This window comes from Gopherus evgoodei, chromosome 1 (assembly GCF_007399415.2).
Source record: "Gopherus evgoodei ecotype Sinaloan lineage chromosome 1, rGopEvg1_v1.p, whole genome shotgun sequence".
In the NCBI taxonomy this organism is placed as follows: Eukaryota; Metazoa; Chordata; order Testudines; family Testudinidae; genus Gopherus; species Gopherus evgoodei.
Window position 1 is genome coordinate 285116313 of NC_044322.1, and position 19154 is coordinate 285135466.

General features: G+C 38.6%; 1 protein-coding gene across 5 annotated transcripts in view; it reads left to right on the forward strand.

The window, feature by feature from the left end:
- The window catches only part of ATP2B1 (ATPase plasma membrane Ca2+ transporting 1), a 115239-nt gene that overhangs the window by 76238 nt on the left and 19847 nt on the right, over positions 1 to 19154 (forward strand). For all 5 annotated transcript variants that reach the window (XM_030548573.1, XM_030548572.1, XM_030548575.1 and 2 more), the window contains exons 7-12: positions 2939 to 2977; positions 3529 to 3690; positions 6527 to 6741; positions 9102 to 9344; positions 14886 to 15127; positions 17716 to 17953. In XM_030548573.1, the coding sequence (XP_030404433.1) occupies positions 2939 to 2977; positions 3529 to 3690; positions 6527 to 6741; positions 9102 to 9344; positions 14886 to 15127; positions 17716 to 17953 (1139 nt within the window). The remainder of the gene's footprint in view (positions 1 to 2938; positions 2978 to 3528; positions 3691 to 6526; positions 6742 to 9101; positions 9345 to 14885; positions 15128 to 17715; positions 17954 to 19154) is intronic.

The following is a 19154-nucleotide window of genomic DNA, read 5'->3' on the forward strand; positions in this document are numbered from 1 at the left end:
CCTTCAATGCTATGTTTTTAACACAGACTTTCTGATATAAGTCACATTAGCCAAAGTAGACAAAGAACAAGACAGCCCTTTTGGCAAGTAACGCTCTTTTGTTCAATATTGACTTGTCCCTACATATAATCTGAGTGCTCTTTCAAAAACTAGGAACATCTCCATTTCTCATAAATCTGGAAACAGCACTCTGAATTCATTCACAATGCAAAATTGCAGAGAAATCCTCAGCCTAGATCCGAGGATTCAAAAATCATGAAGACTGTTAGCTTGTTTTTTTTTTTTATTTTGTAGCTTAAGTGTCAACCTGGACAATAACCATTTATCAAGCCAGCATTGGTTGTGGAAATAAAAATCCACTAAACTAAAGTCATGGTTCCCTCCAGGGCAAAGAGAATAATCAAGGCAGTGACCTAGAATACATATTTACTAAGCAGCCTGGACTGGATGTCAGCCTTTGTCTGGCACATGTTGATTGCTGTAGTGAGTCTTTCTCCTACCCAGTTACATTTAGGCTTATAGTAGGAACTACTGCTGCCTGGCTAACTGAATTAAACTAGAGACTTGACTACTGAAGTAACCAGTGGGGAGGGGTTTTCTCTGCAGAAAACATAACTTATTCTTCTGTCAAAGATAGTACTGGAAGCCTATTCAAACTTGCTTTGGTATCATTGCATATCAGTTTTCAATTAAAAATCCTGTTTAGTTGCTTTGTTTCCATTGTCCTGATTAAAACAGTTTTTGTATGTAGAAGCTATAGAAGTGTAGTTCAGCCTTGTATTCAGATCTGTAAATGGGTTGCCTTAAACTGAGAGTGTCCAAATTTTGGTCCTTCCGGGCAAATGATAAGAAAATGTGCACTTGTGTTCCCTGATAGCTCCTTCCCCCTCCTCTCCCAGTATGAATGGATGAGTGAAGAGCAAAGCAGCCCCTGACCTGCTGCTCATTTAAGAGGGGAGCCACTTTTTGGAGAGCTGGAGCTGCGTAGCCTTCACAGCGGGGAGAGGGAGGGGGAGTAAGGGGGAAAGGAAGAAAGCAGCTGGTGCAGGAGATGCTGGTGCTTTGAGGAAAGGGCAATAGTGAGAGAGGTGGGAGCAGCAGTGATGGTCCCATAGAAAAAGATAGCAGTTGCAGTAATTGATCTTAGGATCTTGGTCTTGCCCCCACTGCAGCTGACTTCTAGGAGGGCTGAGGTGGTTTTCCTAACACAAAACGCAATGTGAAACTATCCAGATTTTACATATTTGCCCGAGTGGCCATTTTGTTGCAGATTATCATTAGTGAGTATCCACAAAGGTTTTTGACATTCTCTTATATGGCAAATGACCAGACACAAAACTGTTTGTCAAAAGTAGTCTGCCATGTCTATAGACAGGACATTAAGAAATAAGACTGTCCTAACAGATACCTCTGGAAAGGGAAGGTCACTGGAGGTTTTTAAGAACAAGTTAGAAAAACACCTGTCAGAGATGGCCTAGAAGGATAATACTTAGTCCTTCCACAGTGCATGGGACTAGACTAGATAATGTATCGAGGTCCCTTGCAGTCCTGCATTTGTGATTCTAAATATCAAAATATGTATTAATTTGAGTCTTTATTCTCCCATCTGCAGTGTTGCTAAAACATTACTAAGTTTGTGGTTTCAGTTTTGGCAGTTACCTCCCTGCTCAGGTTTCAGCTATGCTGCAAAGCTTTGTAGCATAGATATGTTAGCTTTTGGGGGGGCGGTAAAAATTGCATTGTCTAGCTGACATAGCTATGCTTGCAAACCTCCCAGCTTTTTCAACAGAGTATTTTTCTGTCAGCATAATTAATGGTATTCATGGGAGGTGTTTAGCTATGCTAGGAGAATTCCTGTCAGTTTATGCTATGCTGCATCTTCATTAGGTGGATATGCTGGCATACCTACACCAGTATTGCAGTGCTGGTGAGGCATCTGTAGTGTAAAAAGCCTAGTTCTGATGCTGTAACAGTCCAACAGGTACTCCTGGGGGAATTCTGTGCCACTGCACAATGCAGAATTTTGCAGAAATTAATATTGTGCTTTCAGAATTTCCTTTTCCGCACAGAAATGGGCTGCACTGCTGCTGGCTGCCACTAGTGGCATGCTGGACTTGATGGAGCCCACCTCGGACATAGACACTACTGGGAGGAGAGGAGAGGGAGCTGGAGGGTTCCTGATAAGTGTAGTTCCCTGCACATTCTAGGGGAAGGAGATGATGATGCACAGGAAACTCCACACAAGCCTGGGACCCAGCATCAGGCTGTTTCTCCCTCTTGATCCCTGGACTCTGAGGGGTAGAGGAGCAGATGTCTGGGCTCGGGTGGGAGGCCACAGCTGGTGGTGGGGTGGGGTGGTGGGGTGTATATCTGGGCAAAGGGGGACCCTGAAGCAGGGATCTGAGGGGAGAAGGGGTGAGGATATCTGGAGGAAATTTTCTGTCTGTATTGTTAGATGTACTTACTGACAAGTATTTTGAAATAAATTACGAAATAATTGAAACTGGTTTGAATATGTAGTGTTATTTTGACAAATAAAATTTGCATAACTCTGAAATACTGTGCGCAGAAATTTTGTTGTGCTGAATTTTTAATTTGTCGGCACAGAATTTCCCTAGGAGTAAACAGGAGTAAACAGACTGAACTTCAAAACAGGAATGTCTAAACTACCTCTTATGCTGAGATATGCAGGTCTAACAAAGTTGATATTTATACTTAGATGATTAACCCATAGCTTGATGGCTCCATTATAAAACAAAAATTACACAAGAAGTTACTTTTTCCTCCTAGGTATCCAGTCAAATGTCCTACATTTAAATGGAAGTTAATTGATGTGAGGTTACAGAAATAAAACTTGAGCAACTTATTTTTTTAATGCTTGTATGTTAGAGAGAGAGATGGAGCGTGAAAATCAGTCCCTTATTTTTGTTCCTGACAGGTAAAAAACAAGATGGAGCTGTTGAGAACCGCAACAAAGGTAAGTATTTAATAAAAACATTTCTTTTTATATAGGTAGCTATTTTAGAAAATAAAGAGCTTGTGTATCTTAATCAGCCTCACTTATATACAGTGGTTTGTTTAAATATTATAGATCTAGGTAAATGTTGTCAGAACTTACCCAAAAATGCAAATATGAAAAGTCCCTTATGATTAAAATCAAAAATAGCAAACATTAAGACCCGCATTTCCTAACTTCACCTCAAATTTTCAAACAGTGTCCAATGTTAAATTCCAAAAAACCTTGGCTAAACACCTAAATAGAAGTGACCTGAGCCCCTCTAGGTCACACAGCATTCATTTCTGGTGGTGACCCTAAAGCCAGTTTTGACGTGATCAGGGATCACTGGTGACGTTATTGGTCAGCTGGGAATGACTGGCTTCAAGGACACTACTGAAGCTGATTTTAATGGAGGTTGGGATTGCTGAGCACATGCATCTAACACTGATTCCAGTGTCTGACTGGATTTTGTAATTATTCGTTTATATGCAATTATTCATTCATATGTCCCCCTATATTTCTAAACTTAGCCAAAGCTCAAGATGGGGCAGCCATGGAAATGCAACCCTTGAAGAGTGAAGATGGTGGAGATGGCGATGAGAGAGACAAGAAGAGAGCGAACATGCCAAAGAAAGAAAAATCAGTTTTACAAGGCAAACTTACAAAGCTAGCAGTTCAGATTGGCAAAGCAGGTATGTGGTTTTTTTATTCATATTTTTGTGGTTTTTGACACTGAACAAATTTGGTGTCGTTCTGAAATATTCTGATGGTCTTGCTCTGAAATAACCTACTCATAGGTAAGTTTTCGTTTTTAAAAAGATCTTTTTCTATTATCATAATAGCCTTATTTAATTAAAAAAAATATGGCCGAGTCAAGTTAAAGCACATATACACTAATTGTAAAGTGAAAAGTTACAATGGACCTGCTTGTGCTTTTCTGTGTGTATAATCAGATGAATGTATTGGTAGTTTCTCTTAATGAATATAACACTAGAAAGTACAACTTTAGAACACTGATTTCCAAGATGATTGTGTGTGTGGTGTATTTTGTGAAATATTTCTACCTTTCACTCTACTTCTCGCTTTGGCATATTATATGCCAACAGATGTCTTTCCTGGAAAACTGTGTTTGACTAGGCAGTGTACTACATAGAAATGTGATTGTAGGATCTGTTGCCCTTTGTCTGAGCAGAGGGAATGTGGATCTGTAATATTGATGTACACTGTTGAAGATCGAAGAAAAAGTCCTATTAGAGGGCCCACTATTGAGGCATTCTTCTCTGATTCCTCTTCCCACAAAGTATATCAATGGCATCTTTATCGATTACTTTTGTTTCTTTTCTGGATATTTCTTTTGTGTATTGTATTGGTGTTTATTCAGGTTTGAGAATCTGTTCCCACTCTAATCAAGCATTGTTGGCGGGGGTGGGGGGTGAGGTGCACAGAGGCTGTAGCATACAAGTAAAGTTAAGTTTGCCCTTCCAAAATGAATGGAGGAGTAGATGTGAAATGTCATTATTGAAGCTTATTTTTTTTTCTTAAATTGATCAGTAATGACCTCGGAGCCAGGCATTTCCTAGCCACTAATGATTGATGCCCTGAAATACAACTGAGGAGCACTAGCTCAGTAACCAAGTCATATGAGCATGAGAGTAACTAGCTCCAAGGTCACTATTAGTATCATCTAAGTTAAAATTTTAGAACAAACCCTTTTTGGCAGGCAGGAGCAGCTTGTTATTCCTAGAGTTTGTTTTGTTGGGTTAGTGACATGTGCTGGTGTATCCATAGAGTGTCATGTTGCATGTCCATCTTCATCTGATACTTCCAAAGAATGGTGTACCAACAAATTAGGTTTTTACATATGCTCTTTATTTTCTTAATTTTGTAAACTAACACAATTATTTTTTCCACTCATTCCCCTTATTACTTTATCTTAAATATCAGAGGGGTAGCCGTGTTAGTCTGTATCCACAAAACAACTAGGAGTCCAGTGGCACCTTAAAGACTTATTTGGGCATAAGATTTGATGGGTAAAAAGCCCACTTCTTCAGATGCATGGAGTGAAAATTACAGATGCAGGCATAAATATACACAAATACAATATTTATCTTAAATATTTAATTTTAATAATTAAGAGATTTGTTTTAAAAGGTCTTAAAGACAAATGTGTCTCCATAATAAAAATAAACTACGTAGTTTCAGCTCTGTTAGAAGCACATGACTAAATAAATGCATGGCAAACAATTGCTTATTTGATGGGATGAGAAGGCTGATTGTTGTTTATGAAGAGGAACTAGAAAGTGCACCATTTTTGAAGTAATTAATCTAAAATGACCTACTCACAGTTGCATTGTCCTAAAATTGTACCAAAACCGTGAAAATTATCGCAATAGGGCATTTAACACAGGAGTTGTTTCTTGATGTACGTAGTTACGCTTATCTTATTGGAAGGGGGGGGAAACAGATTTTTAGAAGTTGATGTGCAAAGGGTTTGCATTCAGTTGCATTCAATAATTATACTGAAGTGTTTCATGTGTAATTCCACTTCCACTTCCTCCAGGCATTCACTGCAAGTCTTTCTTTCTAAACAATGTTTTACTTCACATTTGAGCAGCTCACTACAATTTTTTCTGTGCCTTTCGCTCCTTTGTTAAAATCCCTCTTCTTAGGTTATCTTCAGCTTCCTTAAAGAGATCCTTTCATGCCTCTTCTTTCTGTTTTGTACTCTCCTGCTCTCACTCTGAAGTGTTCTTCTTGTTTCTCTCAATTCTGTCTGCTCCTCTATCTGTCCCTAAAGTGAATCCCATTTCTCCTCTTCCTCAGTCACTCCTCTGGCAACTTTTTTTTTCTATATGCATGCATGGTATTGTCCCACTAGTGTAAACTCTCCCTCTGACCCCAACTCTCTCTCCATCTACTTCCCTATCTCCCTCCTTTCATTTGCCTGTATGCTTAATCAATATGTTGTCTAGTTCTGTCTTGAATGTATTTTCACTAACTAGCATTATGATCCCCTACAATCTAGCTTCCATTCACTCCACTGAAATTGCCCTCACCAATGTCCTGTTGTGAAATGTCAAGGCGTCTTCTACATTTTCATCCTTCTTGATCAGCCTGCTATATTCAATGCTATTCTTTCTCTTGAGAACTCTTCCCCCACCCATAAGTCTGTCACAAACACGCTTTGCCCTACACCTTTGTGATGAATCTTCCATTACTTCTATCTCAATATAGAGAGTAAGAGTTTATATAGCCAATAAAAAATTGTATTTGTGTGTTTGGGAGCTAAGTTTAGAACTGGTTTGAGAACCATCAAAATCTTCTGACTTACCTGTTACAATTTTATGCTTAAGATTTTTATTTTTCCCATTTTAAATAACATTCAGATTTTTGTATTTAATCTGAAAATGAGGGTCGGGGTTTTTTTGTTGTTTTTTTTTTTTTTTAATCTTATTTTAGATGTTTGTATTGTAGATAAGATGGATCTTTTTAAAAAATAACTGCTTATCCTTTTCTTTTTAACAAAAGGTTTGTTGATGTCTGCAATCACAGTCATTATCCTTATCTTGTATTTTGTAATTGATACCTTCTGGGTTCAGAAGCGACCTTGGCTTGCTGAATGCACACCAATTTATATTCAATACTTTGTGAAGTTCTTCATTATTGGAGTTACAGTCCTGGTGGTGGCAGTACCAGAAGGTCTTCCACTTGCAGTCACTATTTCACTCGCTTACTCTGTAAAGGTATGTGTAAAAATCATGCTTAAAGGTAGGTGGGCACATAAAAACAGTTCTAAATCATGCAAAGCTAGAAATTCTACTCTGTTAAACTGTCTTCATTGGAAACTAAGGGAATCTTACTTCATTCATTCTCGTCTATAGTACAGTACAATGAAAAAGCATTGTGGCGAGTTGGTATCTAATCCTCTGTGCATTAATATAAGTCAAGAGTTCCTTGGGGCAGAATAATGTAAACTTAGAAATAATCTACTTGACATGAAGTGAAGCATAGTGGTTCTGGTGCATGGACTTGGAATAGAAGAACATCTGTCATATGTGCATGTGTGTATAGTTTTAGCACTCCAGTATGCTTGTCATATTCATACCACAACCTATTGTACTAATTTAAAATAAAAATGTGTGTTAGGATTGCACACTGAGCTTCATAGTCTGCTTGGGTAAATGCCAATTCATTGTTTTCCCCTACTTTTGAGTCAATATTGCAGAATATCTAGAGCCTACTATCTAGTGCAAGGTATCTGCTACGTTGGTAAACTTCAGATTCTTAGTTTTCTTTATTTTCTTCCAATACAGTAGTGATAATGAAAGGCTGAATAGTGCAGGCGGTGACTGTGTGCTGCTTTTTCATACAGCTCTGCTAATGTACCTTTATTGCAACTTGCATCAGCATTGGTGTCAAGGTTCCTTCCCCACCCTGAACTTTAGGGAACAGATGTGGGGACCTGCATGGACACTTCTAAGCTTAATTACCAGCGTAGATCTGGTATCGCTGCTGCCACCCCCAAGCACTACTTTTCTTCCCTGGGTAGTCTTGAGAGACTTCACCAATTTCCTGGGGAACACAGATCCAAACCCTTGGATCTTAAAACAAGGAGAAATTAACCATCCCCTCTCCTTTCTCCCACCAACTCCTGGTGGATCCAGATCCAACCCCCTTGGATCTAAAAACAAGGAAAAAATAAATCAGGTATTAAGAAAAAGGCTTTTAATTAAAGAAAAAAGTGAAAGAAAACCCTCAGGGAGAGATTAACATACCAGCTACTCTGTCAGACAACAGATTCAAAACACAGAGGATGTTCCCCTCGGCAAAAATCTTAATACACACAAGAATACCCAAATTTGATTCCCTTAATGGTACCAAGACAAGTTACAAAGAAAATAAACATAAACCTATTTATCCCTTTCTAAAACATACTACTCTGATAAGAGGCTGGTTCCTTGATCTTTTTCACTCCGGCTGAAACTGAAACTCTCAACAAAGGAAAACTTCCCTCCTTCCTTTTGAAACATCTTGCTTCCCCATTGGTTCCTCTGGTCAGGTGTCAGCTAGGCTAGGTGAACTTCTTAAACCTTTACAGGTAAAAGAGGCATTAACCCTTAACCATCTGTTTATGACAATTGGTATTCGAGACCTATAGCCCACTTAACTGCCTTCTGTGAACTAGAATGATCAAAACTAGGAGTTTGAACTAATGTCTATAGGCGAAACTCATGCACTACTTCTCTGCACCATCTGGTCTGGTTCTCTTGGCTGTTCAGTCCATTATCACAGTTTTCTGTTCTTAAATAGACAAACTTCACTAATTTTCTTGAAACATTTTAAGTTAAATTTTGTGTGATGTTCTGTCTATTTTTTCTTAAAATTCTAAGATGACTGAATAGTTGGCCTTTAAGCGAAAAGAAAATGTAACAAAGTAGTTCTGTCTTGCTTTTCAGTCAATGAATGGAGAGCACCCTGTAGTGCAAGCTGAAGTATTTAAGTTGTGTACTAATCTTACCACGTAAAAACATAACTTAACAATTGGGGAGGGAGAAAGGGCTCGACCTCCCTAAGTCTGTCGTTCCCCCCCTTTAAAAAAAAAAAACAAAAAACAAAAAAAACAGTTGTAATGCAACTGTCTCCTATGGCAGAGACATTCCTCTTTGGAAACAGTTGAATATTCATCTCTTTTTGATCAGTCAGGAGCAGATGCTGAACAAAATGTCTACTAGAAGTGATCTGCTCAGATCCCAGGTTCTTTTAGTGTAGCAATACAGCTGATGTCTCACCTTGAATAATTCGCTGGGAATGTTACTACTTATTCACCTAAGTTGACATACAAATGCAGCAGAATATGGACTCTGGCTCTAATAGACATGTTTAAAATGCAGTTTATTGTAGCAGGGTATATTTAGGTGTAAATTTTCTGAGTTTGTTTGTGTCAGTATTTGGATTGCCAACCTGAGGCACCTTTTTAAAGAGGCCTGCCTTCTGCAGTTAGGTATTAGCGCTTTCTGAAGATCCAATACTTAAAAGTCAGAAGTTTTGAAAGTTGAAGCACTGGCAGCTAGATGTTCACATTTGCTTTTTTTTTTCTTAATAGAAAATGATGAAAGATAATAATTTGGTGAGACACCTGGATGCTTGTGAAACAATGGGCAATGCAACAGCCATTTGTTCAGATAAAACTGGAACGTTGACCATGAACAGAATGACAGTGGTGCAGGCTTTTGTCAGTGAAAAACATTATAAAAAAATTCCAGACCCAGATGCTATTCCTGAGAAAACTCTGGCTCATCTTTTAACAGGAATTTCTGTTAATTGTGCTTACACTTCCAAAATACTGGTAGGTGAATTTCCTTACTTTTATACAATAGTAAAAATAAAAAGCCGTTCATCTTTAGTTCTAAAAAAACCCCTGTACAAATAATGGTCATGTTTGACCATCAGGTAGCTGATTTAAATGTGTATAAACTGAGTTAAGGGTGAGGTATCTTTTTAACCTTACTACAATTTAGGACACCACAATATTTCAGTTGGTTTGGGAACCATTCAAAACACACATACTGGCTTATTTTACAGTTGGCATTACTTTGGACTAATGATTCAGAAATGCATTCTTCAAGAAGCTGACTTTCTTATAATACCTAATTCTTAGAGGAACTTATGAATTTTGTTTTACAGGCTAGGGGCTGTCTCCTCTGTTTGGAAAGCATCTAGCACATTTTGGGTGCTACCACAGTATAAACATGTGAGAGCAGTGTAGTGTGTTCACTAGATATAATGAAAAATGCAAGTACAAATAGTGGCTTCATTTAATTGATCAGTTTTTATTCCTGGATAATATAATGTTAGTAGAATAAGTGCATAGATTAAGGGTCAATAATATCCATCACTGTTCATAACTTGATTCCTTTTCATTATGTTGAGCATTTGTGAAATGAATAGTTCAGTACCTGTATCACCAATCTTTTGCACAACTTGATATTCAGTATAAATATTGCACTCTTTTTAGTTCACTTTTGTCTAGCAGTTTAATAGTGGGATCCACTTTCCTGATTCCTTTGCACACCACCAATTATGATCTCAGGAGATTACATGCCATATATAATAAGTAAAAATATTGAGTTTGCTTTCTGAGTAGACAGAAAAGTGTGAAGCATATAGCAGAGTATGGCTTACTTGCCTTAAATACTCCAGCCAATTACATAAGTTTGCTGCCAGTACCCATCTATATGTTAGGGAATATCAACTCTACAATACACAGCTAAATTAGAACTTTTTCTGTGGAAAAAGATATGTTTGCTAACTGTAGGGAAAATTGGTGAAAATTTTCAGGAAGTAGGCAGTACGGAGAGAAATATCCAGTAAGAGTGCAGCAGGTGCATATGAGTGGCTCAGTACTGAGGTTCATTCCAAGAACATGCGTTGCTCCGATTTGTCTTGTGCGGTTGGTTCAGGACCTATAATATGCTTGCACGGGAAGAGTGATTTTTGTAGAAATAGTAGGAAATAACCCTTATGAATCAAGTATCAGAGGGGTAGCCATGTTAGTCTGGATCTGTAAAAATCAACAAAGAGTCCTGTGGCACTTAAAGACTAACCAGTGTATTGGAGCATAAGCTTTTGTGGGTGAATACCCACTTCATCAGACGATATGATGAATATTAGTGTTACTGTACCTGTAAAAATGAAGGTTGCTCTAAGCCTTTTGCTATGTCCAGTTACAGTGGTACCCCTGACTTTCCCATCCCTCCCAAAAAAAACACCTTACAGAGAAAAGAGGCATCACAATACCATGTCTAGATCAAGCTACAATTTTTAACTCACTAGTATCTTAATATTCTAGAATCTGTGAAAAATTCTAAGCCATCTGCTTGTTGAAGTTGTTAATGTTGTATCTTGTTAATCTGCAAGAGCATGTCTTCTAATTTGAATAGGCAATTTTTTTGTCCAGAATATATTAACTATATATTAGGCTAGCTGGCATCAACTAATGAAAAATTTTGGAAAGACTTATTTTTTTAAAAGCACGACAAAATTCAACATAAAATGGGTTAACTGATATGAAAAATTTAAATGAGGAATCTTCTACCAATTAGAGGTGTTTCTAGTGGGTCCAACAGAGATCTGGCATTGGCTCAATGCTAATCAATCAATGTGAGAGGATATGTAAAGAAGTTGGTAAAGTTTTGCAGATGACACAAATTGGTGGAGTGGTAAATAACGATGGGAATAGAATGGTGTAATACAGACTAATCTAGATGGCTTGATAAGGTGGGCTCATTTGAACACCATGTGTGTTTAACGCAGCCAAATGCCAGATCCTACATCTAGGAATAAAGAATGTAGATCATAATTAAAAGATTCAGCAGTGTATCTTGGGAAAGTGGGGGTGAAAAATGACTCCAAAAATTATTTAGGGATTTCGGTGAGTAACAAACTGAACGTGAACTTACAGTGCAGTCCTGTAGCTAAGAGGGCAAATTTTGTCACATGATGCAGTTAACCATGGAACTTGTTGCCAGGCCATGTTGTGAAGGCCAAAAGTATAACCAGGTTCAAAAAGGAATTAGATAATTTCATGGAGAATAGGTCCATCAGTAGCTATTAGTTTGGATGGCCAGGGACACAACCCCATGCTCTGTGTGCCTAAACCTCTGGCTGCAAGAAGCTGGGGTTGGGTGACATGGGCTGGTTCACTCAACAGTTGCCCAGTTCTTTTCATCCCCTCTGAAATATCTGGCATTGGCCACTGTTGGAAAACAGGATCCTGGACTAAACAGACCATTGGTATGGCCATTCTTTTTTTATCCTTGGCTGTATAAGTAGAGAAATAGTGAGTAGGAATAGTGAGGTGGTACTGTCCCTATATATGGCATTAGTGGGACCAATATTGGAATATGGTATCCAGTTCTGGTGTCAGCACTTAAAAAAGGATGCTGAAAAGTTGGAAACGGTTCAGAAAAGAGCTAAAAATAGTTTGAGCTCTGTAAAATATGCCTTACAATCAGACTAAAGTACAATATAGTTTAGAGAATGTTAATGAGTGACTTCATCATTGCCTACAAGTACCTACAAGAGGAAGAGATTTCATAGTAATAGGCTCATTATGTCTTCTTCTGATAGATTAAAGAGTCAATTTTTGGAATCCAAAATTAAACAAATTTGGACTGGAGATAACTTTAACAATGAGGGCAACTAAGAATTGTAACAACTTGCCTTTGAATGTGGGGGATTCTGTCATTTGTAGTCTTCAATCAAAAGTTGGATATCTTTCCATAAAGATGTTGTCACTTGAACAAAAGTTATGGGATTGGATGTAGAAACTGTTAGGTGGGATTCCTTGGCCTATTACAGGATGTCTGACTAAACAATCATAAATGGTCATAAGAACATAAGAATGGCCATACCAGGTCAGACCAAAGGTCCATCTAGCCCACTATCTGTCTACCAACAGTGGCCAATGCCAGGTGCCCCAGAGGGAGTGAAGCTAACAGGCAATGATCAAACAATCTCTCTCCTGCCATCCATCTCCATCCTCTGATGAACAAAGGCTAGGGACACCATTCTTTACCCTTCCTGGCTAATAGCCATTTATGGACTTAGCCACCATGAATTTATCCAGTTCCCTTTTAAACATTGTTATAGTCCCAGCCTTCACAACCTCCTCAGGTAAGGAGTTCCACAAGTTGACTGTGCGCTGTGTGAAGAAGAACTTCCTTTTATTTGTTTTAAACCTGCTACCTATTAATTTCATTTGGTGACCCCTAGTTCTTGTATTATGGGAATAAGTAAATAACTTTTCCTTATCCACTTTCTCAACATCACTCATGATTTTATATACCTCTATCATATCCCCCCTTATTCCTCCTCTTTTCCAAGCTAAAGAGGCCTAGCCTCTTTAATCTTTCCTCATATGGGACCCTCTCCAACTCCCTAATCATTTTAGTTGCCCTTTTCTGAACCTTTTCTAGTGTTAGATGCTTTTTTGAAGTGAGGAGACCCCATCTGTACACAGTATTCGAGATGTGGGCATACCATGGATTATATAAGGGCAGAATATATATAATCTCAGTCTTATTCTCTATCCCCTTTTTAATGATTCCTAACATCATGTTTGCTTTTTTGACCGCCTCTGCACACTGCGTGGACATCTTGAGAGAACTATCCAGGATGACGCCAAGATCTTTTTCCTGACTCGTTGTAGCTAAATTAGCCCCCATCATATTGTATGTATAGTTGGAGTTATTTTTTCCAATGTGCATTACTTTACATTTATCCACATTAAATTTCATTTGTCATTTTGTTGCCCAATCAGTTAGTTTTGTGAGATCTTTTTGAAGTTATTCACAATCTGCTTTAGTCTTAACTATCTTGAGTAGTTTAGTATCATCTGGAAACTTTGCCACCTCACTGTTTACCCCTTTCTCCAGATCATTTTATGAATAAATTGAATAGGGTTGGTCGTAGGATTGACCCTTGGGGAACACCACTAGTTACCCCTCTCCATTCTGAGAATTTACCATTAATTCCTACCCTTTGTTCCCTGTCTTCTAACCAGTTCTCAATCCATAAAAGGACCTTCCCTTTTATCCCATGACACTTAATTTATGTAAGAGCCTTTGGTGAGGGACCTTGTCAAAGGTTTTCTGGAAATCTAAGTACACTATCTCCACTGGATCCCCCTTGTCCACATGTTTGTTTGACCTTTTCAAAGAACTCTAATAGATTAGTAAGACACGATTTTCCCTTTACAGAAACCATGTTGACTATTGCTCAACAGTTTGTTTTTCTATGTGTCTGACAATTTTATTCTGAACTATTGTTTCGACTAATTTTCCCGGTACTGACTTTAGACTTACCGGTCTGTAATTGCCGGGATCACCTCTAGAGCCCTTTTTAAAATATTGACGTTACACTAGCTAACTTCCAGTCATTGGGTTCCGAAGCTGATTTAAAGGACAGGTTACAAACCTTAGTTAATAGTTCCGCAACTTCATATTTGAGTTCTTTCAGAACTCTTGGGTGAATGCCATCTGGTCCCGGTGACTTGTTAATGTTGAGTTTATCAATTAATTCCAAAACCTTCTCTAGTGACACTTCAAGCTGTGACAGTTCCTCAGAATTGTCACCTACAGAAGCTGGCCCAAGTTTGGGAATCTCCCTAACATCCTCAGCCGTGAAGACTGAAGCAAAGAATCCATTTAGTTTCTCCCCGATGACTTTATCGTCTTTAAGCGCTCCTTTTGTATTTCGATGGTCAAGGGGCCCTACTGGTTGTTTAGCAGGCTTCCTGCTTCTGATGTATTTAAAAAACATTTTGTTATTACCTTTGGAGTTTTTGGCTAGCCATTCTTCAAACTCCTCTTTGGCTTTTCTTATTACACTCTTGCACTTAAGCTGACAGTGTTTGTGCTCCTTTCTATTTGCCTAACTAGGATTTGACTTCCACTTTTTAAAGGAAGTCTTTTTATCTCTCACTGCTTCTTTTACATGGTTGTTAAGCCATGGTGGCTCTTTTTTAGTTCTTTTACTGTGTTTCTTAATTTGGGGTATACATTGAAGTTGGGCCTCTATTATGGTGTCTTTAAAAAGGGCCCATGCAACTTGCAGGGATTTCACTTTAGTCTCTTCCTGGCTTACAATTTATGAAAGCTGCTGATTTCTTTTCACTTTGATCAGGGCATTTATAAATACAGATTTTTAACACTTGTAATAAGTGACTTTGATTTACAAATTCAGCAATTCATAAGTGGGGTATATCTGGTTCTAGGATGGTAATAACCTCACTTCTACTACTCTAATAATGGAGTACTGTATTCCGCAAACTAGAATAGAATATCATCTTTTTTTGTTGTTTTTTGTTTTGTTTTTTTGTTCACAGCCTCCTGAAAAAGAAGGTGGCCTACCACGTCATGTTGGTAATAAAACAGAATGTGCCTTGCTAGGATTGCTTCTGGATTTAAAACAAGATTATCAGGATGTAAGAAATGAAATACCAGAAGAGGCACTGTACAAAGTATACACCTTCAACTCAGTCAGAAAATCAATGAGTACGGTGTTAAAAAATTCTGATGGCAGTTTTCGGATATTCAGCAAGGGTGCCTCTGAGATAGTTCTTAAAAAGTAAGATGATTTTTTTTTAAATGTTATGTACATGTAATTGACAAACTAATCAATTATCTTTTTATCTTCCCATTTGAGAACAGTAAAACTGTTAAACTATACCATGCAAAAGTACTGGCTCTTCTGTATATTGGCTGCCACCAGTGCAGATTTTGGGATATACTCCTTTCTCCTGTTAATCAAGAAGGTGGCAACCAGCTATAACAAAGACTTGTTTCCTACTACCCTGAGAGCTTCTCTTACTATATTTTGCGTTTTTCACACAACTGCTTTTTCCTATTTCAGTGAAGCAGGAAAAGAGTAAAGTAGGTTTCTCTTTTCCTTTTGCTTCCCTATAATCACATTACAGAAGAGGGAAAACTTGCATAGAAGTTGAAGTGTGGTTCAGGCAATGGCATGCTTCTTCTTATGCCTAAGCAAACTCTGAATCTGCTTTTGAGACAGGAAACAGGTAAGTGGGCAGAGTAGAAGGCTAGTCACAACCACAGTGCTATGGTTTTAGGCTCAAGCAAAGTGGGAACTCTCTCTAGATGTGAGACAGCCACTGCCCCAAAATGCTTGCTAGACAGAAATAGAACCAACAAACCAATACAAACTTGTGATTTGACTGCTTCATAGCTTTTAAGTAATAAAAAAAATATTTAAATATACAACAATTGTGAATCTTTCCTTCTTTACCTTGCTTCTAGTCTCAGCAAATCATGAGGTAGTTTGTGAATGTTCTATTTGTGTATTGACAAGTGTTGAGTTAAATGTGTAGTTTTTAGACCTCGGCCTTTTAAGAATTTACCATAGTTTTCCTATATGCTTTTTGGGACACCTGAAATTCATATTTTGGCTATAATGGTGGTGGGGAATGGTTGAGTCATTTGGTACTTTAGAATGTTAACACATCTACTCAGTTGTATGTAATTATTACTTAATATTTTAAAAAAGCATCTTTCTTATGCTTCTGGAGTTAGTGTATATTACACTGCAATGCAGTGTATTTGAAGTTTTAAATAGAGTGTTTGTTTGGTTTTTTTAGTGCTTTGCTTGAAGAGGAAACACATTTTTGTATTTCCTGGCGATGAGAAATCAAACTCTTCTACTGTCAAAAATACACCTAATATTTCTTCATTAGTCAAGTCCTCTAAACCTACAACTTTCTGAAACAAATTACCTGCTGATTTTAGTGTATGTTTTTTACCATATCATTTGGATCTGTTTGTGCTTTATTCAAGTATTTCAAGAGATGAAAGAATAAACCTGTGAACAGGACTGGCGCTAGGGGTTTGAGCGCCCTAGGCGGCCGGCAATTTCAGCACCCCACACGCTGGTCCCGCGGCTCCGGTGGAGCTGCCGCAGTGGTGCCTGCGGAGGGTCCGCTGGTCCACGGCTCCCGTGGAGCTGCCGCAGTCGTGCCTGTGGACGGTCGGCGGCTCGCGCGGCTCCAGTAGACCACCCGCAGGCACAACTGCGGCAGCTCCACCAGAGCCGTGGACCAGCAGACCCTCCGCAGGCACCACTGCGGCAGCTCCACCGGAGCCGCCTGCCGCACCCTCCGGCAAAACGGCGCCCACCAATTATTTTGGCGCCCTAGGCGATCGCTTAGGCTGCCTAAATGGTAGCGCCGGCCCTGCCTGTGAAGTGATAAACTGCTTTTGGGCTATTGCAATGCTCTCTTTTGTAGTCTGTCTAAAGAGAACTTGCAGTTCAGTTTACAGATTGTTGGCACTGCCTTACTAATGACTACACTGCTTACTTGCTGTGGGTAGGGAGAGGTCACTTGTTTACCACTAAACATTTATCAACTCACTACCAACTTTACTGACAATATATACAGACAATTCAAAACACAAGGGCACCCAGGGCATGGGGAAGGGTATAGCTTGAACACAAGAAAAAACAGGTAGATGTAAAACTCAGACTTGCAAAAATAACAAGTCTGAAGCTAATCTTAGAAATATAATTTTTATTAAAACCTTGATTAAAATTACTGTGGTTTGGTCTGATGTCTTGCAGGCAGATATTTGGTGTCAGACCAAATTAAGTACCATATAAATTGATAAGCACAATTGATTTTAAATCCTGCTCCTGTACCCTGTGAAACATTGGGCCTAGTTCTCATATTGCTCAAAGCTAAATTTCTTAATGCACACTCTGACCAGCTGAGTCTGTGTAAATACCAGTTTAGAGAGTTTTCATTCTTTGAAGGTAATGTTAGTTTATGCGCTCTCATCCACTATAGCTGCTGCTGCTTTAGGGCATTGTTTTGTGCTGTGGAGCACCCCACTGTCCATCTCTCACTGAACATAAAACACAGAAGTACAATAGACAGACAAACAAATATATTAACTTTCAATTTCTGCCATTTTAAGCGCCTGCAAAATATAGTGCTTATATGAGGGGGAGTTAATGTAAGGTTGACACCACTTTCCTTTGTCTTTTGGAGGGACTGAAAAAAATTTCCTTTGAGGAAAATTAGTTATGCCTGCAAGCATTACAATTTCATTTTATCAGGTGTTTCAGAACCACATACTCAATCTTACCATAAACTAAATCCTTTATTTGGTATTTAGTCACCTCTTCCATTCTTTTTTTTTTAGGTGCTTCAAAATATTGAGTGCTAATGGTGAACCAAAGGCATTCAGACCTAGGGACCGTGATGATATTATAAAAACTGTGATTGAACCTATGGCCTCTGAGGGACTCAGAACTATATGTCTAGCATTCAGAGACTTCCCAGCAGGAGAACCTGAGCCAGACTGGGACAATGAAAATGATATTGTCACTGGTCTTACATGCATTGCTGTTGTAGGGATTGAAGATCCTGTGAGGCCTGAGGTAGGAAGAACTGTGAATTCATTGTAACTGTTAAACTATTTTTGCTAAAATAAATCTTCACCTATATCAATTTGTTAGGCATTTGGATTCTTGACATTCTTTACAGGACTGTTTGCCAAAAGAGTTTCATTTATTTACTGTTCTTAAGATTTAATGTTGCTTATGTGATGAAAGGTGGTCCAGGAACCTAGTGAAGTGTCATAGATGGAGACTATAAATAATTCAGACTTTCATAGTGCCAGTGTGTTCCTGTAGCCCTCTACAATGACCTGGAAGGTAAATGGAACAATCAGTAGTAATGCATTCACAAACTTGGACGTTAGAAACAACATTATTTAGGACCAAATATTGGCCATTATATTCTGTAGGATTTAAGTCCAATCATAGAATATCAGGGTTGGAAGGGACCTCAGGAGGTCATCTAGTCCAACCCCCTGCTCAAAGCAGGCCCAAGCCCCAGACAGACTTTTATCCCAGTTTCCTAAATGGCCCCCTTAAGGATTGAACTCACAACCCTGGGTTTAGCAGGCCAATGCGCAAACCACAGAGCTATCCCAAAAGTGAGCACTACCAACTGTAGCGTACTGACTATTGGAAACAATGGCAAAATCATAAAACACGCAGAGAATACAATACTGGTATTTGTGTTTGTAAACCTTGACACCAGAGCTTAGTAACGTGGCATGTGGCTCTTTGCAGATATTTAAAGTATACGATTTATTTCATAGTGGTGCAGGAAGTCTGATAGTGAAATACACAATAATGGTCACTTGCGGGTATCCAACAGAAGAAGTTCTTTAAGTGATAACAACTAAAAAGAAAATACATGTTTGAAAATTAAATTTTATAGGGAAAAGTCTATGCATGGATATGTGAATTATTGATGTTAAAACACCAGCTTTGCTTGGGTCAGCTGTTGGGGATTGAACTGATGGACCTCTACTACTTGAGGCAGAGGCTAAGGCCATTATCTCAGAGGCAGTGAAATACTTGTAAACTTCTTTATGGAGTCCAGTACTAGAGGTGGCCATACAGTCGCATTGTGGTACTATGGGTCATGTCAAGAATACAGTGCACCTTTTTTCAGTACTGGAATTTGGAGGGCGAAATTCCTGTTACTGTAATCACCCCTTATTTTATTTGGTGATGCTAGGACAAGTACTAGGCAATCAACATGAAAACTACAACAACAAGCTTTTTT